This window comes from Scophthalmus maximus, chromosome 16, assembly GCF_022379125.1.
Source record: "Scophthalmus maximus strain ysfricsl-2021 chromosome 16, ASM2237912v1, whole genome shotgun sequence".
NCBI classification, from domain to species: Eukaryota; Metazoa; Chordata; class Actinopteri; order Pleuronectiformes; family Scophthalmidae; genus Scophthalmus; species Scophthalmus maximus.
Window position 1 is genome coordinate 63172 of NC_061530.1, and position 27609 is coordinate 90780.

Sequence of the window (27609 nt, forward strand, 5' to 3'; positions counted from 1 at the left end):
GGTGGGCAAATAGAATTTTCAGTCATTTACACAGGGAACTCAGCTAGAATAAAAATCTACAGTAATAAGTTTTGTATGTAGAGATACAGATAGAACATAGAACAATATGTATAGTGTGGACTGTAAGCCATGACGAGTCATATATTTCCTTTTGTAGGTCTGTGCTGCTACATGTTTCCACAGAGGCAGTGCTTATAAATCCATTGTGGATAACATCCTTCACTTTACTGTTGATACCGAAGTGATTGTAATAACAGTAAAAACTATAAACACACATCTTTCATGGAATTATATTAAGTTATTATTTATGTTGTTGTTGTTGTTCAGTCAGCCTGGCAGTATAATGAGACAAAAGTGATCTCAGTGGATTTTGTGTGTCAGGGCCAACAAATGACACGTGAGACTGCGCAGCAGAGCGCAGGCTGGAAGGGGGGAATGGGTCCGAGTCCGACAGCGACAGAGAGTTAAGCAGTCGAAGCCAGCAGCCGATGCCGTTTCACTGTAGGTTACCGGATAACAAAGAGAGTGGAGAACGCCTTTAGTGGATTCATTTAGCCTCCATTTGTTCGGACAGTGGGAAAGAAAACGGGAGACTATATGTCTTTACAAGAACTACCAGGCTCCTTTGGAGTCATATTCCAAGCGTTCTCTCTGCCCATGGAAGCAGAGCGCAGTCGAAATAAGAAGAGGCTGGAGGCGAGTCTGGCCGGCTTGTGTGAGCTGGAGCTGCTCAAACAGAGGCAGGAATGCAGGGTGCTGAGCGCTCTCTGCCTCGGGGACTCGACTGTTACCGGGCGTCCGCCGTGGGGAACTCGACGGTCTGCACGCTGCGCCCTGGACGCATCAGACTGCAACGCGTCGCATGCATCTGGCCCCGGGCTCCAAATTGTAAGTTCTGTTTGTCTGTTGACTGTTCTTTGGTGGATACGTTTGTAAAACGCCCTAAAACTTTACACAGGAAGAGCACTGCAATGTGACCCTGGACCCCGCAGCTTGATCATAAGTTAAAGAGTTATTTTTGTCAGATGTGAATTGGCTTGTGAGTTTGCTGCAAGTAGAGTGGGTAGCGTGCCAGCTGTGACAAAACATTTCTATATATTTACCAAGGGATGACATATTTCTCCTCTGACTTGTAAGATGTAAAGCAGCCATTGATATTATCCAAGATAGCTCCAGTTTCCTCTGAGGATGGTGGGTCTCAGCTCTGTATGTGGTGAGACAAATGTTTTCCTGGGAAAGAATGCAGCAGATACAACGAGCCTCTCCAGTTGCATCTTTAAAGAGTTTACATAGGGATTTGGGACTGCAGATCAAATGCCTAGTATGCTCCGATCTGGGGCTTTTGTCAAGAGACTTAATTGTGGAAATCATCAGTGAAAATAAATGAAGCTAACTGACATTTCGTATAGTGCCGTCATGAGGTTCACACTTTTGGTTCTCAGTTGCACACTAACTCAAACTGTTAAACAAATGGGTATGGAATTTAGTACACATATTAAAGCAAAACTATGTATTTTTTTTAACCTTGAAATAACATCTTCAAAGTCAAAAATGTATTATAGGAAGAATGGAGTCTCTTTCATTGCAATAGCGCTCCAAGAATGCCTGGTACACACTTGCGACTTGCTTTTTTTTTCATATACCAACAACCTGAGCCAAAGAAGGCAGCTAGGTATAAGAAAAATCAAGCTCGGTATACTCAGTATGGACATCATGGCAGAGTCAGTAAAGAAACCGAAGAGGACGTTGTCAAAGGAATTGAAGAAGCAGTGGGGTGAAGTGAACATGCAGGATAAAAAATTTGTGAGCCGCTACTCTTATTGGTTTCCTTTTTAGGAGAAAAATATTTAACAAAATGAGGTTAGAATGGACATCTGTTTTATCACTCATTCTGTACTGTTTTTCTGTACTATTTTGAACAAGTGAATAATATAAAGTACATGATGTTTTGTGTTGAGTATGTTAACACTTCAAAGGAAAATAGAAACACAACTCAAAATATATTGACACTGTAACCTAAAGCCCTTGGACTCTACTGTTTTATGACTTTCACCAGGTACTGGGTAGAGCGAGGTGGCTCGCATTTACCCTCTCCTCAGTCATCCTCCCACTAGCTGCAGCTGTGAATGGGCTTCGGGTTAAGATGTATCTTTAACACTTTCACTACATGTTTCAACAGATTGGTCGAACATTGTCTCCGTTGATTTTGGTGAAGTACAACCAGACTTTAGACCGGTCTGCTCTTTGCCATCGCCACTTGGAGCAGGAATGCTGGGTGTCAGGCACTGAGACCGGGCCCCGCCTACTGTGACACGGATCTCTCCTCAGGATTGAAAATAACGAAAAATTTGTCAACGACGAAAGCATTGATTTATTCAAAACTGTGAGCAGCACTGATAATGTCGGAGCTTATTGATACTAAGGTCTTTAATAATTTAGCCCACGGACCCGTTTTAATACCGGGTTTCTGTTCCCATCCATAGATAAGACGGAGACCAATCTCCACTCGTAAAAATAAATGAATAATAATTATTATTATTCAGCAGCAGTGGTCAAAATCCACTGAAGAAGTGCCATCCTCAACAGCACAATGTAAGACTTTACAGCCCCAGACCCAAGCAAGTGCTGGTGGCCCCCCTAAAACAACCAGCATGATACCTGTGCAACATCAACAGTCCATAGTGTCCTCTTTCTCCAGCGCCATGCCTTATGACAAAAAATTAAGAGACAGTGATATCACAAAAGACATGATGCCAGTAAGCATGGTCAAAAATGTCGGATTTAAGCGGCTGATTAAAGTAATTATTCAGTTACCAACTGATTACCAACTCCCAGGCTGTAAACATTTCTCTCAGGCGGCAGTTCCCCAGTTATACACGGAGTGAAGAGAGACAATATTGTAATGGACTGGGTTACATGTTCATGTTTGTGTTGTTGGAGATTCTGTGTTATGAATGTTGTGTTGTGTTCAGATTGTGTTCAGATAGGGCTGAAATTTGAAACTTGGAAATTTATGTCAGTTGCTGAGTTTTACAAGATGTCAGTGAACATATTCGGAGCCTGTCAGTACCTTTAGCTACCTATGGCATTGAGTTGTGTGAGTCTGTGTAACTGTGATTGGCAGAGAGAGCCAAGGTAGGCAGGTGTTCTTGTTACTGCTAGTTGAGAGTAGGGCTGCTACTAATGATTAATTTCATAATCAATTAATCTGTCAATTATTTTCTTCATTAATCGATTAGTTGTTTGGTCCATAAAATGGGGAAAAATGTTGATCGTGTTTCCCAAATCTCAATATGATGTTTTGTTTTGTCCAAACGCACAAGGTATTTAGATTATCATAGAAGAGGGAGGAAACCAGAAAATATTCACACTTAGGAAGTTGAAATCGTAGAATATCAAAATTGTTGCCAATTAATTTAGTAATCGATTATTAATCAATTAACTGTTGCAGCTCTAGTTGAGAGCGAGGTCAGGGAGTTAGTGTGAGATGAGTGAGACCTAAAAATGACCACGTTGTGATCTCGGTCTGTTTTATGTTTCTTTTAGCTTTGGCTATGGCCTACAGCAGCCTGTGTTCCGTTCCTAATAAAAGAATCAGCAGAAGGAGCAAAGGTCATAGCTTTGTTATTAGGGTACGCTACAACATAATGTTCTACAGAACAATTGTCATGTTTAACCTCTGACTGAAAATGAATAATATTTAAACAAAAATAAACCTTATATCTTCACACCTCACTTAATTAAAATGGGACAGTACAGTAATTTGATTTATATCATGATATCGACTGAAATGGAAAAAAATTGCCCAGGCCTACCTGTATCATTAATCTACCTTGTCAGTCCACATGGTTCTTTAGCTTCTGAGGTTGCTGTTTCTTTTTCCTCTAGCTCTTCAGGAAATACTTGCATACACCACCGTCTATGGGGAGGCTCAAACCGCCACGTGACAGTGATAAATTGCATTTTGACAAATACTTGGATATTAAAATATAATTTGTGTGAAACAAATTAAATTCAAGTAAAACCTCAGCTGTCCTTTGTTTTAATGTTACCATGCTCAATAGGTTAACAAGGTGTACAATGTCAATAATACTGGCTAAGGAGCACTATTTTAAGGATGGCAGAATCAGAGCCAGGCAGAGAAAGAATGAGTGTGTGTGTGTGTGTGTCTGTGTGAGAAAGAGAGTGAGGAGGTGTATTTAATCCTCAGCAGGAGCTGCTGACAGCCATGTGACAGCCAACACCAGCTGGAGGAGCAGCAAAACCTTTACTGTGGCCTTGTATGTCATGGGACAAATCAGTTTACATTACATCTTATTAAATGTACATCACATCACTTTCCATAGAATTGTGAGATAAGAAATAAAGGCATAAAAGAAGAATATAAATTATTTTAAAATGATAATGTTAATATAATAAAACAAAAAATAAATAATAAATACATGAAAATAATAAAAAAATGATAATACTGATTTATTAACTAGCATATTAAAAATCAATTAAATGCCCAATAAAATACAACCAAGTACTGAACTAAGGGTTGTAATACTTTCGTATACAATCGAATACAAGTTTTGATATTTTGAATTTGCAAAAAATGGGCAATTCATTGTATGTATATTGATGTGCAAAAATTTAAAAAAATATATTTAAAGTAAAATAGACTGCAGAGTAAAGTGAAGGGATCAGAATACTTTCTGCATATGAACACATGAAATCCCATAACTATATACAGAAAATGATCTGATCTCATCACATCTTTACTACACCATCATACTGTAAGATACAGCAGTCATATCAGTACCAACCCTGTCATACAGTATCTACCTAGTTTGACATCATCAAACTCTGTATCTATAACTATTAATGATGAGTTTATACATAGCATTTAGCATATCCATACAGTATACGTTTTCATATAAGTACTATGCAGACACATACCTGGAAAAAAGTGAAAAATCTTCACAAGCAACTTCTAAGAACCAAAGATTATCACAATAAGTTGACCTGAAAAGCAGTATTGGGAACATATCAGAAATCTTAAAGGAATTCAGACAATTTATATGTTGGTCATTAGTGAAGTTGCAGTAATATTGAAGTGATAACGCAGACAGGTTCATGAGTGTAGAGGTGCTTCTTGAACAGCAGAGCAGCTGATTTAACATGATGAGGAAAGTAAACAGTAACACTCTCCCTTCTTCAGCAGCTGCTGCTGTATTGATTTTGAGCAACACAATGATTCACCATGGCTTCAGTAGCCAACAGTCAGATACAGTCTCCAGCTGTTACCTTTGCAGCTATGTGGAAAGCTTGTAATTTAACTACCAGGGTTTCCCATACATTGACGATGGCGCAGAGAGTGAACCAGTCAAAAGTCTTGTAGTAATTCTTGCAGTACTACATCAATAGAGACAACGCACGTTGCCACAAGTGTAACAAATGTTTTTGAGTAAAGGCGGTAACACAAGCGGTCTGTCGAAACATTTAGTGAAAGTCCAAGTCAAAGACCGTATCTGGTATTTTTTAAATACATTTATTTTTATTAGATTTATTTAGACATAAGACGCTCACTTTTTGGCCCCGGACCCCCCTTGAGGGTCCAAGGTCCCTCAAAATCTTTATTGGAAACGCTGAACTACTCTACTTTATTGACCATCAATGGTGCTGCTGTGGAGAGTGTGAGCACCACCAAATTCCTGGGGGTGAACATCAGTGAGGACCTCTCCTGGGCAATAAACACTGCATCACTGGCCAAGAAGTCCCTGTGGCTCCTCTACTTCCTCCGCAAACTGAAGAGAGCAAGAACCCCCCAACCCATCATGTGCTCATTCTACCGGGGCACCATCAAGAGCATCCTGACCAGCTGCATCTCTGTGTGGTACCGGAGCTGCACCTCCTCGAACCGACTTGACTTGACTATATAAATATGAATATGAATATGAATACTTCTTGAAGCTTCAACACCTTTCTCAGAAACTTAAGAAAACGGATAATTTAATCAGAAACATGCCTTACTGAACATTGCTCATTTGGCAAATTGGTCAGCACAGACCACTGCCATGGGTTAAGCAGACAGCACAACCCAGTCTATGTTCTTGATTCAAGGAAAATACAGTAAGCCCCACCATGTGTTCACTGTCTGGCTTAAATGAAGAGGCAGCAAATGACACTGAATGGGATTTTGTATGGCAATCAATATAGGGATTCATTTTTTTCAAACAGATCCATCTTACTCTGACAAACAGTCAGCTGAAAGACATTCACTGGTGGATTGTGTGTAGCCTGGGACCCAGACAAATTCTGGGAGCTCATTTCATTTGCTCTGCCAGAATACGGTCTGGATCCACTCCATTGGGAAGTGATTTCTCTTCAGCATAAAGCTAGCCAGTCCAATCACAACCAATTATCTGATAATGCCCGGGGTTTAAACCACGACACAGACTTTTGTTAACAACCAAGGCTAATGCTAATGAACGAGCATTTGACTAAAAGTACCCGATATTGTTGTAAATTCCCCTTTATTTTGGGTTACGTTGTCATTAGGCACCTTTTGGGCAAACCCTTTAGAGAAATTTGGGGTCCTGAGCTTTGTTTACATTTTACAGGTACGTTTATACATGTTACGGGATGGCCGTAACTCTCATTATTATGGGGAATGTGTTCATGAAGAGAGTGTGTATTGTGTGTTGTGATGCATTTCGCGGGTATTTCTGTGATATATATATTGTGTGTAACCTCTGTTATGCCCCACTAAGTTGCCGTAACTTTGTGGCTCAATATTACAACACTTAATCTCAGCAATAGATATCTTTCAAATGTCTCCCACAAAGTCAGCAACACTCATCAAAGTCATTGTGGAATCATCATCACAGACATCTCCTCTCTGCTCTAGTCCGTTGACAATTCTGCGTCACTCAACAGATGTCACATGATTCATTGCTATCCAATTGTGGCCGGAGGCATTTTGCTCTGCGTCCCTGGGTAACACCTCTTGGAAATCTAAAATTAACCCAGAGGTCCTAGACTAATACTAATAATGAGTATTAGTCTGACTACGCCAGGCTAGATCCTGGGCAGTGTTGGTCCTGATACCAAGAAACCAGGACTCCAAAGTCGGACGTCCACAGTCTGGTTTATTAATTTCCTCCAAAAGTCCTCTGACTGTGCTGCAGTACTTTCACTTCAAATGCTTTTGACTGTATAGCGCACAGCAGCTGCCAACTTCCTCAACTTCAGCTGTTCCAATTTATGTTTCATTTCATAGTTGTCTATAAAGGGACTGTATTTATATTGCACTTTTCTATTCTGTCCTATAGAAAATTGTGTGGGTCATATGCTCTTATCATACCGGTGACTGGTAGATGTGCTACACACTGCACACACATTTGGCCCAGTGTTATATTACCTTCACAGCTGGTTTAAATCTGTGTATAAAATGGACGTAGTCACAGGGTCCGAAAAATTAAGCCAATGCAAAAAATGCCTGAAGCCTGTATTCTCTGGAATGACAAGTAGAGGTTGAAAAAAGAAAAAAGAAGTCGGAGTTTATTGAAGTCTATGAGAAAAGGACCCTAATTCTAACTTAATTTATAATGTCAGTTAACAATTTCCTGAGGAGTTTATGGTCTCAATTGCTAGTTTGAGGTCTTCTTCAATACAGCATGATGTTCATTTTGTAAATTGTGGTCTCATTTAGAGTAAAATAGGCAATGAAGCACATGATCGTGGATACTATGTGATTGACAGCTGGTTCGTCCAATCGGTGCATGGTTGCAGGTGTAGGTGGGCACAGTGGACGAGCTCTCAGTCAGACCCACCCAATTCTATGTCCAGTTGGAAAAAACCCAACATGGTGCTGATCACAATGCGAAACTCGACGCTTAAAAACCACAAAGCAACAGGTGACGCCACAGTGGCTTGCCACTTGGTTTAAACAAAGCTGTACTGGTTACTCTGTGGCAAACATGACAAAAATTACATTGTATGGTATTTATCATGCCCTCTGCATTATATGCCGGGGGATATAGTCATTCATAGTTCAGTCTGTCTGTCCATCCATCTGTAATGATTTTGTTTCAGGAGTAGAACTCTAAAATCGTTATGTTAATCAGGTAGTGAAGTGATACCTTTTCATATTCAAGGTTTAATGAAATTAAATGTTTTTCTGTATTTCCATGGTAATAACATTCACAGAATTTACAGAATCTTTGTACACCTGGTCATTAGGCTCTGTCATTCACTCACATGGCTTTTCCTACCAAAGCTACGCAGATGACACCCAACACAGATGACACCCAACTCATGTGGTCCTTTCCACAATCTGAAAGCCAGGTGGCAGCACGAATCTCTGCATGTCTGGCTGACATTTCTCAGTGGATGTCGACATACCACCTGAAGCTCAATCTGCACAAGAACTAGATGCTTTTCCTCCCAGGGAAGGTGTCTCTTACCAATTACCCCTCCATCACCTTTGAGATGTCTGTGTTGACCCCTGCTAAAACTGCAAGTTACCTGGGTTTGACACTGGACGACCAGCTGTCCTTCACTGCAAATATCACAGTGATGACCAGCTCCTGCAGATTCAGTTGCAGGCTCTTGTTATCTCACCCCTGGACTACTGCAATTCCCTCCTAGCTGGTCTGCCTACATGTGCCATCCAACCTCTTCAGCTCATCAAGAATGCAGCAGCCTGGTTGGTCTTCAACCTACCAAAATTCTCCCACACTTAACCGTCCTTCTGTGCCCTGCACTGGATTCGAGCCACCACCTTCGGATTTGAGGTGGTGGCTCAAATCTGATTCAAGGCACTGGTACTTGCCTACCGTGCTACGAATAGCTAGGGCCCTTCCTACATCCAGAAAGTGGTCAACCCTTCCCCCCACGTCTATTTTCTCTCCTGGTTCCTCAATGGTGGAACACGCTCCCCATTGATATCACGACAGCAGAATCCCTTCAATGCGTCCGTTGCACACTCTGCTAAATGAATGAAATGTATGTAAATAACACAAACATCTATCATCAATCTCAGTACAACTGATAAACAAGAGAAGATACAATTACAAACATAAACTGTACACAAGCATAAATTGACAAGTGTGTGTGTGTGTGTGTGGGTGTTGTGCACTAGATAGCATAGACTACGTGATGTTAGCGACCGCTAATCTAAACGTGTGGGCGCGTGTGTGTGCTCAACTATTCAGCGCCCATGTGGTTGATGGATTCTGTAATGCATGTTGGCGATAGCGTTAGCTACAGCTAGCTTTACAGTGATACAACACATGTTTAAATGTGTGTATTGGTGGTTAGTAGGAGGAGAAGAGAGAGAGAGAGAAAGAGATTCCTCTGAGAGACACACAGTGGGGTTTAAAAACTCAGGGCCACAGCTTGAGTTGTAGTCTTGGTCAGGTGTTGTAAAAAGCCCACTGTGCTAACACATGATAGCAAAGCTAACTTGCCATCCAGAAATGGACTGTGCAGATCAGCTTTTCACGTGGTACAATGCACTGGTGTGAGATTCTGGAATTTCCCAGCTTGGGATAAATAAAGTAACTATATATTGTAATTTTATCACTTGGAGAACGGGCGTAAAACCAATCAGTCACAGTAATACTTTGAACAGTATCCTGCAGCATTAAAACAGACATGTCCTTCAGGTGATCTGCAGCAATACAGATAAGGAACTTCTCAACAGTCGACATAAACAATAAGTTTACACGATGGTCAAACTTAAAATAAACACATCAGCTAAACTATCCCTGCCAAGATATGTTTGCCACTTACATGGGTCCCGTCAGTGTGACCGGTGTGTTGACAATCCGTCTGGCTTCCCAGCTCTGGTGATGGTCATTTTGCACTCTGTGGTGAGTGTGGCTGTCTCGGCTTGCAACAGAGTGAAAAGTCAGCTGAGCAGGCTTCGTGGGGCAGCTAAGGGACAGCGAGTTGACTTGAGGAAGAAGAAAAATAAGTGGAAAAGTTTGTTGTCAGTGAGAAGGCTTTCTCGAAAACCACTTACTGCCCATTTAATCCTGCCATTCACAGTATTCAAATACTATGTACTATACTATACAATGTGTCATTCTTTTTTTTGTGTGTGATGAGAGAATCTATCGGTTTAAGTCTGTTTGTTTTCACTGAAAACTTTACTCCCAATAATCAATGTGTACAGTCCCCCTCATTTCCCCCGTTACTCAAACCGTCTTATTTTAGAAGTTAAATACTACTTTCATCCTGATCTTTACCTTTCTTGAGTACTTTTATTTTTGCGCCTTCTTATTGACACCAACACAGATCATGCAATGACATTCTTTCAGAATGCTGTTCATTTCAGGCAATTGATTCTTATCATTGTAAGAGCATCAAGCGTGTGAACAGACTAGCCATATTTTTAAGAAAAAAGATTTTCAGTGGAGGGAGGATAGAAATTTGCGTCCTTGCCAAATATTACGTACCGCTGAAGATAACTAGACTATATAGTGTTAATTGTCTGGGATACAGTCTTTAAAGTTTGACCCCTGTAGAAAAACCCACTCCAGCTGTTAGTTTTACAGCTTAAGGCTGCGATAGTTCTAGAAAGTGTGCATGTGTACATGCATGAGTGTGCGCATTCATGGATAACTACATGTCAGTCTACACAAAGGCATGAGCTTGTGCAAGTGAATGTGCACTCACGTAAGGAAAGAAAGGCAGCCATTGAGTCAGTCTGGTCTTACATAAGTAGCTGCTTAAAGCCACACACAGCCCCTTTTATACAGTGGGTGCCTGACATGAGCCCTGCTTCATTTTGTATGCACATGTATGCAACCACATACACACAGTAGAAAGGATGGCATGTAGTAGAAAGGCTTCTATTTGGAGCAACTATTCTTCATGTGAAATATGATTTAAAATTGATTTATTATTTTGATTTCTCTATCTTAGAGGTAGTTATGATAAGAAGTGGTTAGTTATTCCCTGATGTTGAACATTTTGAAGGTGAGATGAGCATGATTTTTTCCAAAATGGTGATACTCCTGGAAAATAATTTTAGTTTACTCCCAGCAGGAATTCTTATGTTTTCTGCTTTGTTCCGATCACCACTTTCAGATCTGATGTTGATAATGTTGATTTTGATAATCTTTCTGATAACCAGCGTCGTAGCACAGGCTAATAGCCAATGTTAGGTTTAGTTAAGCCAGATAACTTAAACATATCCTGGGTATGTTGAACCTTCTTCGCAGTACAGGCCCCCGGTAAAATCCTGGGGCCTTAGAATAATTTTTCCTCATATGCAACTTAAATCAGTTTCAGTTCTGATAATTCACTGTTGCGTACCCCAAGGTCAATTTCAGGCCCTATTTAATTAGCACTATGCTTCTTCTGGTATTGTTGTTGTTGTTGGTTGTTAGAAAATTCAACAACTCTTTATTTTTCTTGTCTTGAGGTTGTCAAGCACTGAACAGCCACAAATATGTTCCACCCACTCACCATTATTCCCATAAATTCCTACAGTGGTGCAGCCTGTTTTTTGGGGCCTTCATTTCTGGCCTGTTGCTCTTCACCATACCACATTTCCAGTCAAAGTTCAAATGATGAAAGTGTTGACCGTTGGTGTTATTTACTGCCTCAGTTTTCCACTCTTTCATCATATGACCCATATTCCTATAACAACATTAAAGTTTCCTTAATTATTAATATGACCACTATATTATTTTAATTGTTTGTTTTGATTATTTATTTATTTACTTAACTTCAAATTAACTTCCGATCACTTAAAGGGTCAACAACAAATATTGTTTGTTGATAACTTTTTGACTGCACTGGTTGGGCTCAGAGGCAATTTAGGGTGAAGTGTCTTGCCCAAGGAAACTTTGGCATGTGGACTGGGGGAAGGGGGGATCGAACCACAGAGCCTCTGCTTAGTGGACAACCCACTATACTCCTGAGCCACAGCCGCCATATATGCACAGACTTTGACTCTCACAAACTCACTCAGTAACATCCATCCATTCCGGCCCGCCGCTGCTCCTACAGAATTTTATGAAATGTCACAAAGTCGCAATTACACAACTCTTTAAGGGCTTTTATTTTGACATGACCAGACACTGTAGGCGACACGCCTTCGAGGAGAGGGAGGCAGCGAAACGAGTAAGGACAGAGTAGTGTTACCGGTTACCTGTGAGAAAAAGTTACATTTCGATTCTGCTTATCGGTTCCTAAAATATATATATTTTAATATACCTCACGCATCAACGTTACTGTGCCTGTGTTTTGATAGCTATCTCTTAGCATGCATGCTAACGTATGAGCCACAGAGTGAAACATGGACCAAGTTAAACGGTCAAAAGTCTGCCTGTACCTTAACAGAGGAAGCGACAACATATGGAATTCCGTTTTAGCCAATATTAAATAAATTAATAACTACATAAATAAGTAAATCATCTTCCACCGCTTATCTGGGGTCGGGTCGCAGGGGGCAGCAGCTCCAGTAGGGGCTCCAAACTTCCCTTTCCCGGGCCACATTAACCATCACTCACTGGGGGATCCCGAAGCGTTCCCAGGCCAGTGTGGAGATATAATCTCTCCACCTAGTCCTGGGTCTTCCCCGAGGTCTCCTCCCAGCTGGACATGCCTAGGGGATTCCTTACCAGATGCCTGGAACCACCTCAACTGCTTCTTTCTATGTTTCGGCCGCTTGTATCCGCCATCTATTTTTATGGTCATGACCCATCCTTCATGATCATAGGTGAGGGTAGGAGCGAAGATTGACAGGTAGATCAAGAGCTTTGCCTTCTGGCTCAACTCCCTTTTCGTCACAACCCTAACCCTAACCCAGAGCCACAACACCCATGTAGACTGGATGGGCATACTCCCAGGCCCCTTTCAGGATCCTTGCGTGAGTGAAGAGCTGGTACGTTGTTCCACGTCCAGGAGCGAATCCACATTTTTTTCGACTAGTAGACTTTACCCGGGAGTCTGAGAAGTGTGAGACCCCTGTAATTGGCACACACTCTCTGGTCCCCCTTTTTGAACAGGGGAACCACCACCCCGGTCTACCACTCCTTGGGCACTGTCAAAGACTCCCACGCAATGTTGAAGAGACGTCTCCACTAACACAACCCCTAAGTAGTTGTTGGACTACCACAGTGACCTCTGCCAGGGAAATTGATGATGATCCTCCATCAGCCTCCAGCTCTGCCCCTACAATGGAGGATGTGTTGTTCGGATTCAGGAGTTCCTCAAAATGCTCCTTACACCACCCGATTACCTCCTCAGTTTAGGTCAACAGTGTCACATCCTTAGTGTACACAGCTTGGATGGTTCCCTGTTTCCCCCTTCTGAGGTGCTGAGTGGTTTTCCAGAAGGACCTTGGTGCCGACCTCAAGCCCTTCTCCATGACTTCTCCGAACTTCTCCCACACCATCTGCAGCCCTTCGGGCCCATCGGTACCTTGCAACCGCCTCCGGGGTCCTCTGGGATAACATATCCCTGAAGGACTCCTTCTTCAGTCGTACAGCTTCCCTGACCAACAGTGTCCACCACGGTGTTCGAGGGTTACAGCCCCTGTAGGCACCTATGACCCTGAGACCACAGCTAGCCGCTGCAGGTTCAGTAATGGAAGCTTTGAACATTGCCCACATGGGTTCAATGCCCCCAACATCCACAGGGATGCCAGGAAAGCTACGCTGGATGTGTGAGTGGAAGATCTTCGATTATCGACCTTTGGCCTGGGGTGCTCTGGTGCCACTTATACTTATGAGCATCCTTATGTTTGAATATGGTGTTCGTTATAGACAATCCATGACTTGCCCAGAAGTGTAATAACAAAGGACTACTCAGGTTTAGATCAGGGAGGCTGTTCCTCCCAATCTCGCCTCTTCAGGTGTCATCATTGCCCACTTGGACATTGAAGTCTCCCTGCAGAACAACGAGTCCCCTACTGGAGCCCCATGCAGGACTCCATTCAGGGTCTCCAAGAAGGCTGAATAATCTGAGCTGCTGTTTGGTGCATATGCAAAAAACAACAGTCAGAGTTTACCTCCCCACCACCCGTAGATGTAGGGAGGAGACCCTCTCGTCCACTGGGGTAAACTCCAACACAGCGGAGCTCAGCCGGGGGTTTGTGAGTGTCCCCACACCCACCAGGCTCCTCCCACCCTGGGCACTTCCAGAGAAGAATAGAGTCCAACCCCTATCCAGGAGTACGGTTCCAGAACCAAGGCTGTACATAGATAGTAGTGTGGAGCACTACTATCTAACTGGTAGTGCTCCACATCCGGGCAGGGTCTCCTTTCCTCTTCCACTTTCTTTCATGGGGTCTTGGTGAACCATACTAAGTCTGCCCCCTTGCCTGAGACCACTCTGTCATGGGAAACCCCACCAGGTTGCACCAGGCTCCAGACAACACAGCCCTCAGGTTCATGGGGGGACACAAACCTCTCCACCACGATAAGGTGATGCTTCCTGAAGAGACATAAATAAATGGGGCAATAAATACATAAATGAAATATAAATATATAAATAAACAAATAGGTTTTACCCTTATTTATTTTCCAGAGATTTTTATTTCCTAATGCCACATTTATTTATTTCCCTCTCTTTATTTGTATTTCTTATATGCAAATCAGGGGGCGCGGCTATATCTCAGATTCAGAGCTGTGGGCAAAAAAAGACCACTGAATCGCAAGAGAAGAAGAGTGCAAAGATATCAGATGGCTCCAAGATAGCATGCTATCCTTAGCAGATCAAATGGGTCAATGTGGTTTACAAGCAGATAGGGCCTCAGAGTGATATAACAGGATCACTAGTATGTCTCAGTATGTATATTCTCTTCATCCAGTCTTCAAATGAATTCTGCCAAACAGCTTCTCTGCTGCTTTCAGAGGTGTTAAGAAAATTGGACTTGATCTGAGGTTTGGGGTGCCTCATTAGCCACTGCTACTTACTGAAATCTTAGTAACTCGATTTCAAAAAATCATTGATTCAAATTCTTTCCCTCGAAGCTTTGATTAATCCATATGACCTACTACTCAGTGTATGTGTTCCTGCTGTGGATATGTGAGTTGATAAGACTGGATTTTTAAGTGTGGACAGCTCCCAAAAAGGGGAGAGGGAGAGAAAAAAACAAGGAGCGAGATGGCGAGACAGGACCGAAAAAACAACATTAACTGTCAAAGTTTGGGACCATTTGTAACTGAAAACGTTTGTTTGCAGTGTATTCATTATAAAGCCGACCTCACCTACCACAACAGCACAACGTCAACACGTCAGCATCTCAACAGAAAGCATCCAGTCTTTGCATCCAGTTCACAGAGCTGACCCCGACACTTGGTAATGATAACGTTAGCATTTTAAGGTACAGTTATATGAGTGGCCTATCTCCTGTGGGGAACGGAGCAGTGTGTAACTTGTGTGTGTAATGAGTGAGTGAGATAGAGAGAGGTGGCGGCGCGAATGTGTCCGTATGGCAACAACATTCTAAACAATTCCATTGTTACAACGGTAAAAGTACCTAAGTCTGGGGAAACAAAGCTAACTGTAGCATTAAATGTACAGAGCAGGTTAGTCCCAACAAATAAATCCTGCAGCGTCTCAAGACAAAGGTGACTTTCGTGTGTGTTGTTTACCACGCTGTTGTTTTTATGAGTCTCTCTCACACACACACACACTTCCTTGTCCAGGAGATACAATCCTTCCACAACTATTTTTTTCCTCCCACCATAAAGCCTTTCAAGAAGATAGTAAATGTTTACATTATGACTGAGCTATAGTTAGGTTGAAACTTGTATTGAAACTTGAAGAAATGTTTTTATGTAGATCTATCGTAAGTTCGGTGCAGGGCCGATTTCAGGCTCCGGATTAGAAGTTAAACAGTTTGTATGATGTTAATATCAATTTAAACTCACTCACCTTGAATTCTTTTAAACAGATCAGGATGCCTGTCTCTCAGGTGCCTGGCCAAATTTGAGGTGTTTCCTCCCTTGCACATTAAATATAAAGTTGTGGTCGGGACGTAGCTGAACTACACTGAACAGAATTATAAACGCAACTCTTTTGTTTTTGCCCCCATTTTTCATGAGCTGAACTCAAAGATCTAAGACTTTTTCTATGTACACAACAGGCTTATTTCTCAAATATTGTTCACAAATCTGTCTAAATCTGTGTTAGTGAGCACTTCTCCTTTGCCGATATAATCCATCTACCTCACAGGTGTGGCATATCAAGATGCTGATTAGACGGCATGATTATTGCACAGGTGTGTCTTAGGCTGGCCACAATAAAAGGTCACTCTAAAATGTGCAGTTTTACTGTATTGGTGGGGTCCGGGGAGGGGGGGGGGTCCAAAAACCAGTCAGTATCTGGTGTGACCACCATTTGCCTCACGCAGTACAACACATCTCCTTCCCATAGAGTTAATCAGGTTGTTGATTGTGGCCTGTGGAATTTTGGTCCACTCCTCTTCAACGGCTGTGCAAAGTTGCTGGATATTGGCAGGACCTGGAACACACTGTCGTATACGCCGATCCAGAGCATCCCAAACATGCTCAATGGGTGACATGTCACATGTGAGTATGCTGGCCATGCAAGAACTGGGATGTTTTCAGCTTCCAGGAATTGTGTACAGATCCTTGCAACATGGGGCCGTGCATTATCATGCTGCAACATGAGGTGATGGTCGTGGATGAATGGCACAACAATGGGCCTCAGGATCTCGTCACGGTATCTCTGTGCATTCAAAATGCCATCAATAAAATTCACCTGTGTTTGTTGTCCATAACATACGCCTGCCCATACCATAACCCCACCGCCACCATGTGCCACTCGATCCACAACGTTGACATCCGCTCACCCACATGACGCCATACACGCTGTCTGCCATCTGCCCTGTACAGTGAAAACCGTGATTCATCCGTGAAGAGAACACCTCCAAAGTGCCACACGCCATCGAATGTGAGCATTTGCCCACTCAAGTCGGTTATGACGACCAACTGCAGTCAGGTCGAGACCCTGTTGAGGACGACGAGCATGCAGATGAGCTTCCCTGAGACTGTTTCTGACAGTTTGTGCAAAAATTCTTTGGTTATGCAAACCGATTGTTGCAGCAGCTGCCATCTTTGACTTTGATTTTTCCTGTGTGCTTGAAGGCATTCTTCTTCTTTACCATTTGAGGACAGACTACAACACACGTAGACGTATACAAGTACTATTTTCACCGCGTTTGGACCAACTTAATGACATAGTTTCTGTTCTGGTTACATCACTAGTGTGCGCTGAAAAAAAACAAAACCCTGACTCTACAAATGGAAATCAAAAGAATGGTGTTGACGGCATCACACAACACTATGTGCAGTGTGTAAACATTGTTCTAGCGACACATGCCACGACTTGGGGGGTTGGGTAATGAGACCGTGGTCACTCCAGCTGATGAGCCCTCTGTGTCACCTGTGACAAAAGTTCTATTGCAAAAGCTGTTGAAGCTGTTCTACACAATCTCGATAAAAACAGCCAGTGCTGTGAGTCATTCTCATCCCTCCGGCGTTTAAAGTCATATCTGCATTTAACAATGACCCTAAAAAGACTTTACAATATAAATGTACACCCACATACGCAGAGATTATTTGGCAACAGTCAGTGGATGTTTTAGGGATTGCCAAGAAATTACCATAATAATACACAACATCAAGGCAAGGCAAGTTTATTTGTATAGCACATTTCAACAAGGCAATTCAAAGTGCTTGAAATAAAACATTAAAAGCAATTGGGAAGAAAGAGGTTAAATCACATTAAATTATAATAGTTAAAAAGAGAAAATAAAAACATGTAAAAGGAGAAAAAGACAGGTGATAAAAGTTACAGTGCAGTACAAGAAATGATTTAATGAAAGGCATCGGCAAACAAAAAAGTCTTCAGCAAACAAAGACTGGATTTAAATGAACAGAGTTGCATATGTCCTGCAGTTTTCAGGGAGTTTGTTCCAGATATGTGGGGCATAAAAACTGAATGCTGCCTCCCCATGTTTAGTTCTTACTCTGGGGACAGACAGAAGACCTGTCCCAGACGATCTGAGAGGTCTGGATGGTTCATCGCAGAGCAGAACATCAGAAATGTATTTTGGTCCTAAACCATTCAGTGCTTTGTAAACCGACACTAGTATTTTGAAGTCAATTCTTTGACAAACAGGAAGCCAGTGTAAAGATCTGAGGACTGGAGTAATATGATCTACTTGTTTGGTCTTAGTGATGACTCGAGCAGCAGCGTTCTGAATTAACTGCAGCCGTCTGGTTGACTGTTTAGGGAGACCTGTAAGGACACTGTTACAGTAGTCGAGTCTGCTGGAGATGAATGCATGGACAAGTTTTTCCAAATCCTGCTGAGACATAAGTCATTTAATCCTTGATATATTCTTTAGGTGTTAGTGGGCTGACTTAGTAATCATTTTAATGTGGCTGTTGAAGTTCAGGTCTGAGTCCATGACTACACCCAGATTTCTGGCTTGGTTTGTTGTTTTTAACATTGCCATTTGAAGCTGGGTGCTAACTTATTTGAAGAAATAAATGAATCAGAAGTTCATTGATAAACAAAAACACAAGAGTTATTAAGTTAGTTTAAATACAACCAAAGTCTAAAGAAAACCCAATAAGTCCAAAGTCTTACAGAGGGACAATGTCCTCAACAGTTCACAGGGGCAGAACATGCCAATAGATGGGTTTAGTTTTAACTGATAATTTTATAATATGCAGTTAAAAAATTAGATTTGTCTCAAAAAAGAAACGTGGTGTTAATTTTAAGAGGTATATCTTCCTTTCTCTTTTGTATAATTGCTTGCTCTTTGATAAGTAGAAAGTATCTTTAATCCAATTACTCAATTAATCAATGATATATCGATAGAATATTCGATTACTAAATGAATCGATAGCTGCGGCCCAACAGGGATTATGTGATAAGAGATTTGATCTATTTCTGCAAGGCAAAAATAAGCACAGAAGGGGAAATTTCTCATGTCATGACCTGCAGCTCTCTTCCTATCAGTGTCATATAGGGAAAAAATGCTTGTCCATGTGTTTGGCATCGTCATGGCTCTGATTTGTACAACAGTTTTATAGAAATTTTCTCCTTGGAAAACATAAGTATTACAGAGACATATCCCTGCTGAGTCTGTAACATTCACTTTATGGTTGTTTTTATCCCCTGCATTATTACTCCAGGGTTTCCATTCTGATCAAGTTTAACTAATACTTGTACAATCTAAATTTAAAACAACTGTAATTCCCTAATTTATTATTTGATTACAGCAGTTCTTCGGTGAGAGGGCAGACTCATAAATAACTGACTTTCTGCAGTAAGCAGGTTTTGGAATTTGTGGAGTGGTGATGTCTCAAATGTGAAACATGTGGGATTGGTTAAACATTGGATGGTTTCTATAGAAATCAGCTGAACAGCTGCTGTGTCTCTGGTGTTATCTGACGTCTTTGTCTCATTAATGACAAACGTTGTTTTTATTTAATGAAAAGTCTTTCAATTCGAGCAGTTCTGTTTTTTATGAATGTCAGTGATTCTTGGCAGTAAAGTCGATCCTGTTCCTTTTCCTCTTCTGTGTCTTTGCTTCCATTTGTTTAGATAGCTACAAAACGCCTACAAAACAGATTTGGTTCCCTTCTTTTAGCTTATATCTGGATGCATTACTGTGTGTAGGGGCTGCTGGAGGGGAGGGGGGTGTTATTGTTAGTGTTTTGCTAAAAAGGACATGTGGCCATAACTTTCTGTGAATGTGAAGGTTGAACTGTACTGGAGTCCACATTCTCCACATCTCATCCTGGTAGTTATGTGCATTCCAGTACAGTTCAATTTAATTCAATTAAAATTCATGTGTATATCGCAAAATCACAACATACATTATCTCAAGACACTTTGGATTGTGAGGTTGAGACCTCACAATATTACAGAGAAACCCAACAGTTCCCACAATGAGCAAGCATTTGGCGACCTTAGAGAAAAAAACAACTCCTTTTTAACAGCAAGAAATTTCTGGCTGGTTGTGGTTAGAGGAGAGAAACGGGGGAGAGAGGAGGGCAGAAAGTGGGGGAGAGAAGAGAGAGACAACAGCTGTATTGTTGTAATGTAACAGTTGTGCTGCTCTGGAGTCAGAGATACCTGCACTATGGTAAAGAGAAAACACAAAGTTAGTAACATGTAATGTAAATACATGTAGGGCTCCAGACTAACTTTTTACATTGGTTGAACGGGTGCAAAATGTTTTACTGCTCCTTTTGGCACCGCAATAATACACATATTATACCTTTTCTTGACAGTTCCCATATACATTGGTAATTTCTTAACACATTATGTATGTTACTGTAGGCATGAATAAAGGTGATTTTTCATGAGGATGGTTTGGAACCTAAATTTTGTAAATGTTAGCTCTTTCTTGGCTATGTTATACACAATTTATATAAAATGGGATACAAAGGTCACATTATCAACAACAACCAGCTTTGCTTCATGGATGTGAAGATAACATAAGATTTGATATAAAAATATTGCTGAACAGACATTGTGAAGTGCTGAGAGATGAGCACTAGAATTAATGGAAATAGGAAATGGAGTGCACAAATGTGTCTCTATTGTGTCCATGTTTATTTCAATCACGCTTTCCCACAAAAGCACAAACTTTTGACTCTTGCTCTGTCTCTTTTTGTTTATTTTAGAACAGTCTCCACTGTACACCCTGGGGTATAAAGTCATCTTTAGAACAGCAGGTGGCAGAGCTGAAGGTGAACACGGAGGTAAAATCTGCAGAACTTCGCCCCGATCTGGAGGACAAGAGACTCAATTCAGGTAAAATGATCAACTCTCCTTCTGCCAAAAAGAAAATTCCACTGCAAAGAGCATGGAACTTTAAGGTGGACACAGCATCAGCTCATTTTACATAGTAAAAGCCTCTGATTTCAGTACTTTGTAACTGTAATGTGTGTGTGTGTGTGTGTGTGTAAAATACAGCAACTGCAATGCTATTCATCAAATGGGAAGTTGGTGACTTTTCAGCTGTTCTGTTTAAGATATAACTCAGAATCCTGTAACGACTAGTGTTGTGTTTTTATTATACATCCTAGTATTGTCACAACTACGCAGGAACTGGACCCAAATGCAGAGGTTGTGAAACTTAAATGTTTTAATGAATTGAAAAGAAAAAAAAACTCACGAAGTAAAGAAAAACTAAATCCAACTCAGAGTGTCCACAAAATGTAGCAAAAAGTAGCCAGTAGCAAATCACAGGAGCCAGGGGGAAATCAACAAGAAGTACATCACAGGAACAGAATGGGGGGGAATAACAGACAAACCAACAAAGACAAGGGGAAGCACAGAGACTAAATAGACACAAGGTGGGCGGAGCACATTGAACACAGGTGAGACACATTAGGAACAGGTGCAGACAATCGCAGGAGACACAGGTAAAGCAAAGACACCAGAAACAAGACATGGGAAAGGAAGTGAGCAACACAAGGAAAGGGACTTCAAAATAAAACAGGAAACTCAAGAAAACACAAACAAGGGATAACAAAGATAACTTAACCAAGGCAAAGAAACACTAAGCACTCCAAGAAATAGAAAAATAAATAAAAGTCCACTAGATATAATGTTCTTGGGGGGAGAATCATTACAAGTATGTAGATGTATGGGCTTGAACAATTTGGTTCCGATTATCAGGCTACTTCCCTTTTCATTTTATTTTTCCATTACAATAGAGACATTGTTGTTTTGCCTAGGCATAGGTATGTTCTCCATTGTGTGTCATTCTAGTTTTATATTAATTAATCACAGATATTATAGGGTTAGGGTTAGTAATGACTATAAAAAAGCCATTAAATATAAAAATTAACCCTCAATACAATGTATGATTTTTGGTGTTTCTATTTGATACTATATAATGGCAGCATGGTTTTATTCTTGAAATCCTTCAAACTGTGGAATTCTCTTTAAGCCTACACAACTATCTAAAATTCTTAGGGGAGTAATGTAATTGTTCACAATGTGTAAATACACCTTCTGTGTAGGTCTTTGATGTAGTTGTGTTGGCAGATTGAAAACACTCACCCCAGTCTTCCATTTGCACAGGTCAGAATATTTAGAAAATGTGTAAAAGAGAATACTTTTACAGATATGTTAAATAACAATTAATTTCAATCATTTTTTTTGTTTGCTTTGCTTCTTTGTCAGGAGAGACCCTTGTAACCAGGCAAAATGGATCTCTTGAATCAAATTACAACCCCTTGAGCCCACGTTCCCTCTCAGCCACTGAGGGGACAGGGGAGACAGAGACACGAGAATCATGGCATTCAGACACAAGGAGAAAAGCCACAGTTACTGATGTCTTACGGGAGATGAAAGATGTTAATTCCAGTCTTGAAGATTGTCAACAAGCCCAAAAGTTAGAGACTTATATATTCGGACTGATCCAATGCCGAGCCTTACCCATACGGCCCTCCAAGCCCCACACCAGCCTCACACATTATGCCCGAGCTGTCACTGTGGTGAGGCAGAGCAGTTTATGCTGCAAAGAGGAGCAGCATTCACCAAAGCAGGTGTCTGTTCAACTGATCTCAACTCTATCGCACTGTTCAGAGGGAACTGTGCCAAAGGTATATCATAACCCTGACCAGGAGCATTATCTAGAGTTAGAGTTAAATGAAGAGGAGGTTCCACCCCCGTACCACCACCACCTCCTTCAAAGTGTCCAGTACCAACCAAGATTTATTCGCAAGCCCATGCAGGCCTCCATGGTTAGCATGTCCGGCTCAACCTCGCCAGACTATACATCTTGCAGTATGCTGCAAGCCAACAAAGACTCCAACAATAGTGAAACTGATTCACCCCAACATTTCCTCAACTACCAGGCTGTTCCAGTTCATTCAAAGCCTCACCATCCACCATCTCTTGATGAGCAGCTTGTCAACGCAGAGTACATTCCAGCCAACCCCTGCCGAGCCTCCACCAGAGCATTTGCCCATCATCACTCCAACCCACATAAGGGCTCTGGGGTGCCTAAACCCAACAAAAGCATGTTTTCTCCAGAACAAAGCCATCATAATGAAGAGCAGCAGCCAACAGTATCTCAGATCCTACCCTCCAGATGCCGAGGAGGCGCAAAGAAATGTCATTTGAGTGAAGACAGAATTTGTGCCAGTAGGAAGACTGGGAAGAAGGCAGGTAGGTCTCAGTCAGGGAACAGCCAACAAAGGGTTCCAGAGCGAAAGTACAATACTGTAGAGAGGGATGGTGGAGGAAGCGGAAGCGGTGGAAGGGGAAGCTGCAATAGTCAATCCAGGAGCAAGAAACAACAGCAAGGAAGTGGTAGCTACCGGCGCTGGCAGTCCAGTCTTGAGCTCAGCCAAGATGAAGCTGACCAGCCACCTATGCAGCCACCAATGCAAGGCTCTTCAGCTTCAAACCAAAGTGACCAATGTGCAAGGAAAACACTCAAATCTCGTTCTTCTCATGCATCACATGCCTACCCACACCGCAATCACCACCATCCCCAGTCTCAGCATCATCAGGACATGGAGTGCCACTTAGAGAGGGACAAAGTGCCACTGTGTAAGCCCAGTGAGGACTACCCTCACCAAGGTCGGCGTGAGTCTGAGTCAAGTATGAGCGAGGCAGACTCTCCAGATTCCAGCTCTTTGTCCAGTGACTCTGATGAAAGTGGTGGTCTGGTTTGGCCCCAACAACTCCCCCCCCAACTTTCACTCCCATCACCTCTTGCCCCACCTGGAGCAACAATGCAGCCCAAAGCTTTTGTCAAGATTAAGGCTTCACATGCTCTTAAGAAGAAGATCCTGCGCTTCCGCACTGGTTCGCTGAAAGTAATGACAACTGTATGAAGTGGAATAATGGCCAAACTGAAGGAACATAAACTGCAGAGTTTTGGACTACATAGAATGGTAAACCACAATCTGTGAAGATAAAATCAATTGGTGAATCGTAACTTTGAAAATCAAATTTTTAATGAAAGTTCTATGATCTTCTCTGAGTGAATTTATTGGATGGATTTAGATCAGCCTTAACAAGCAATGGAGAAAATCACTTCATCTGCCATTTGTAAAAAAAATCGTAAATGATATTGTGTACTACAGTCTGGATTACTCAAAGTTTGTCAAAGGGTAACCTACTCTAATGAAATGCCCACACACTCAAATACACACCTACTGATCCAGTATGTCACAGTCCATACTGACATTGTCTCTGCGGTGGCAGTAGTTCATGGTTTTAGTTTTTGACCAAACAGATTCATCTTAAATATACCTGCTATTTTAAAAGACATTGATTTCTAGAACAGCAGGTGGCAGACCTGAAGGTGAACACTGAGGTAAAATCAGCAGAACCTCCACTGATCTGGAGGACAAGAGACTTAGTTCAGGTAAAATTATCAACTCTGCTTCTGCCAAAAAGAAAATTTCACTGCGAAGCACGTGGAACATGAAGGTGGCTCATTTTACACCATAAAAGCCTGTGACTTCAGTGCTTTGTAACTGTTATATCTAATTTTTTTTCCATAGCTTCGTCTGTTTTTCAGAATGCAGGTGTTGAACAAATATCCTCCTGTGAGCATTTGAATGAATGAATGAACATCTCATTACTTTTTCTATTACTGAGTTGAACATAAGCTGCAGAGTTTTGGACTACATAGAATGGTAAACCACACTCTGTGAAGATGAAATCAAATGGTGATACATAACTATGAAAATCAATGTCTTCATGGAAGTTCTATGATCTCCTCTGAGTGAATTGATTGGATGGATTGTTAAGGCTTGTTTAGGCTGGATAGATCAGCCTTAACAAGCAATGGAGGAAATGGCTATCACCTCATCTGCCACTTGTTTCAAAAATGTTTATTTAAAATTGTAAATGATATTGTTTACTAAAAGTCTGGAGGAAGTTTGTCAAAGGGTAACCTACTCTAATGAAATACCCACACATACAAATACACACCTACTGATCCAGTTTGTCACAGTCCATGCTGACATTGTCTCTGAGGTGGCAGTAGTTCATGGTTTTAGTTTTTGACCAGACCGATTATTCTGAAATATACCCACTGTAGTTAAAGACATTGGTCCTCATGCAAGATCATTTTCAGATATTTTATCCTAAATGTGTTTTTGTCTCTTTTTCTTTTTTGTGTGGCTTGTTTGTATGAGTAATCCAAGTCCATTTCACCAAACCTTTCTAACTGAATGACGAATACCACCTGTTAATTAGGAACAGCCCTTCAGCTGTGATTTTGTGCCCTGGGTAGGTCAAACTCTGAGCCATTGACAATTCAATTCAATTTTATTTGAATAGTGCCAATTGACAACATACATCGATTCAAGGCACTTTACACAGTAAGGTCAAGACCTCACAATATTAGAGAGAAACGCCAACAGTTTGCGTTTCTTTAAGAAAAACCTTGGAGTTTAAACACCCTTTTAACAGGAAGAGGAAGAAATCCGTAGCAGAGGTGGACTTGCCTGACAACTTGAGTTGTTGGCGGCCATCTGCCATGACCGGTTGGGGCGAGAGTAGAAAAATGGGGTAGAGAGTGAGGTGGGCAGAAAGAGGGGTAGAGACGAAGAGAGAAGAGAGAGAGAACAGTTGAACAATTAGATCTCTACTAGAAGCGCAGAGAAACGTGTAAGACTGCAACTCTGCCTCCTGGTCTCAACTCTGGACTGTAACGGTTTTGACTGTCTAGCTGGGTGAGATTTCTAGAAAGGAGAGCTGGACCATCCAAAGTAGCATGAATGCCATTTCTCCGCATCAGACCAGGTTTTCTCCAAAAAGTTTGCCAGTTATCTATGAAGCTCACACTGGACACCACCTCGACAACCAGTGGTTGAAGGATGACATGCACATGTCATCACTGGTGAGGTTGGGCAGCGGTCAAGAGATAACTACTGAGTCTGTCATTGTTTTTGCGTAAGAACACACTGATTCATTTTTTTTCTGGCCTCCGATTGGTGTAATCGGGTGTCATTACTGCTGACGTGAATAACAATTTTACCATATCTACGTTTTTCCTTAGCCAGCAGTTTTAAATTGGATTGAATGTCTCCTGCTCTGGCCACAGGAATGCATTTAACTATATCGTCGCTGGTTTTGCTAACTTCACGTACCTCAGAGAATAGAGTCGCCAATGACCAGAGTTGTTTTCTTAGCGGCTCTTTCGCTGACACTTTCTCGCAGGCAGTCGGCTGCTGGGGGACCTGAGGGAGCTACACTGGGTCGGCTTGCACTGGCTAGCGGGGACTGGCTAACAGTATTAGCTAAGGATTTACTTTCCATGGTGCGGAGCCACGCTTCCTTTGTTGCACATAAACTAGACTTATTACATTTACCATTATTCCTAAAAGAGACAAAGGAGTAATTAAACATCGAGCACAGAGAGCAGGAGAGGGAGAGAGATAAGCCACAGTTCTTCACTAAAGCTAACTAGCTAAGCTACGATACAGAGAGATAAGACCATAAAAACGCTGAGTTAGCAAGCAATTGCTAAAAGAGGGAGAGAGCTGTGATTGATTAGACTAAATCATGGTGAGTGGAGTGAATAATTAGCCCTGTAGTTAGAGAAAACAGCAGTGTTTAAAGAGACAAAGATGAGCAGTGGATAAACAAAGGTTAAACCAGCAACCGGAAATTACCGCAGCACGTCATCACCAGACACACAAGTACCCCGTTTCAGTCGCAGCCCTGCTTCGTAAAGCCTCTTGAGCACCTCATACAACCCCACTTCAAAATCACTGAACTATCCCTATAACCGTATCAACAGTATGTTTGTATACTCTCTTGCTCACGCTTTGTCAATGAGGACTTGTTGATTCACATGTTAATGCATTTCAGATCAGTAAAAATTCTACTTCATGTTTAAAGGGTATGTTTTCAGAGGCAATTTAGGGTAAGTTTCTTGCCTAAAGCATAGATTGAACCACCGATCTTTTCGATTTGTGGAAGTCTTCTGTACCTCCTGAGCGACGGCTGCCAAAAGATCTTTTTTCTTACACTTTCCCATGCAGGTTTCTCCTTTTCATCTCTTCCTTATTGTGCACTTCGGAATCGTATTGTTGAAAATAGTATTACCCTACAATTATACATGTTTTCCTTATAAAAAATACAGCTGTTCCATATATAATGGGTGGAAGTAAATGTTTCTGTCAGACATGGACAAATATGACTTGAATTTGTTATTGAGATAGTAAACCTTGCTGGATGAAGAACTGACTTTCAAACTAAATGGACTATAATCTTTTGCCATTTATGATAGCAGATGACACAAACCAGTGAGATTTAGATTATCTTTAGAAAGTTTTGATGAGATCAAATGCCAGAATTACAACGACTAAGTATTCTAGAAGGATGCTGTGAAAAATTTTCAGTAGTAAGTAAATTTCTATTGTTTTAATGTTAATAGAAGGGCACTTGTAGACTAAGAAAGATTTGCCTGAGAATTTATTTAACATTACAAAGTCACTTTGAGTATTCAACAGTATTATCATTTAACATGCACTATCCAACTAACTATCAGCTTCATTTTGTAATAAATCTGTTTGACAAAATGCATAAGCATATATAAAATGTGTTTTGAAAAATAAAGATACATAA

General features: G+C 41.4%; 1 protein-coding gene across 1 annotated transcript; it reads left to right on the forward strand.

Annotated features, from left to right (window-relative positions):
- Positions 1-390: 390 nt before the first annotated feature.
- On the forward strand, positions 391-27609 carry LOC118287974 (dapper 1-A-like). The gene is made up of 3 exons (XM_035613683.2): positions 391-888; positions 20682-20811; positions 22192-27609. The coding sequence occupies exons 1-3, from the start codon at positions 598-600 to the stop codon at positions 23853-23855; spliced, it is 2085 nt and encodes a 694-aa protein (XP_035469576.1). The 5' UTR covers positions 391-597; the 3' UTR covers positions 23856-27609.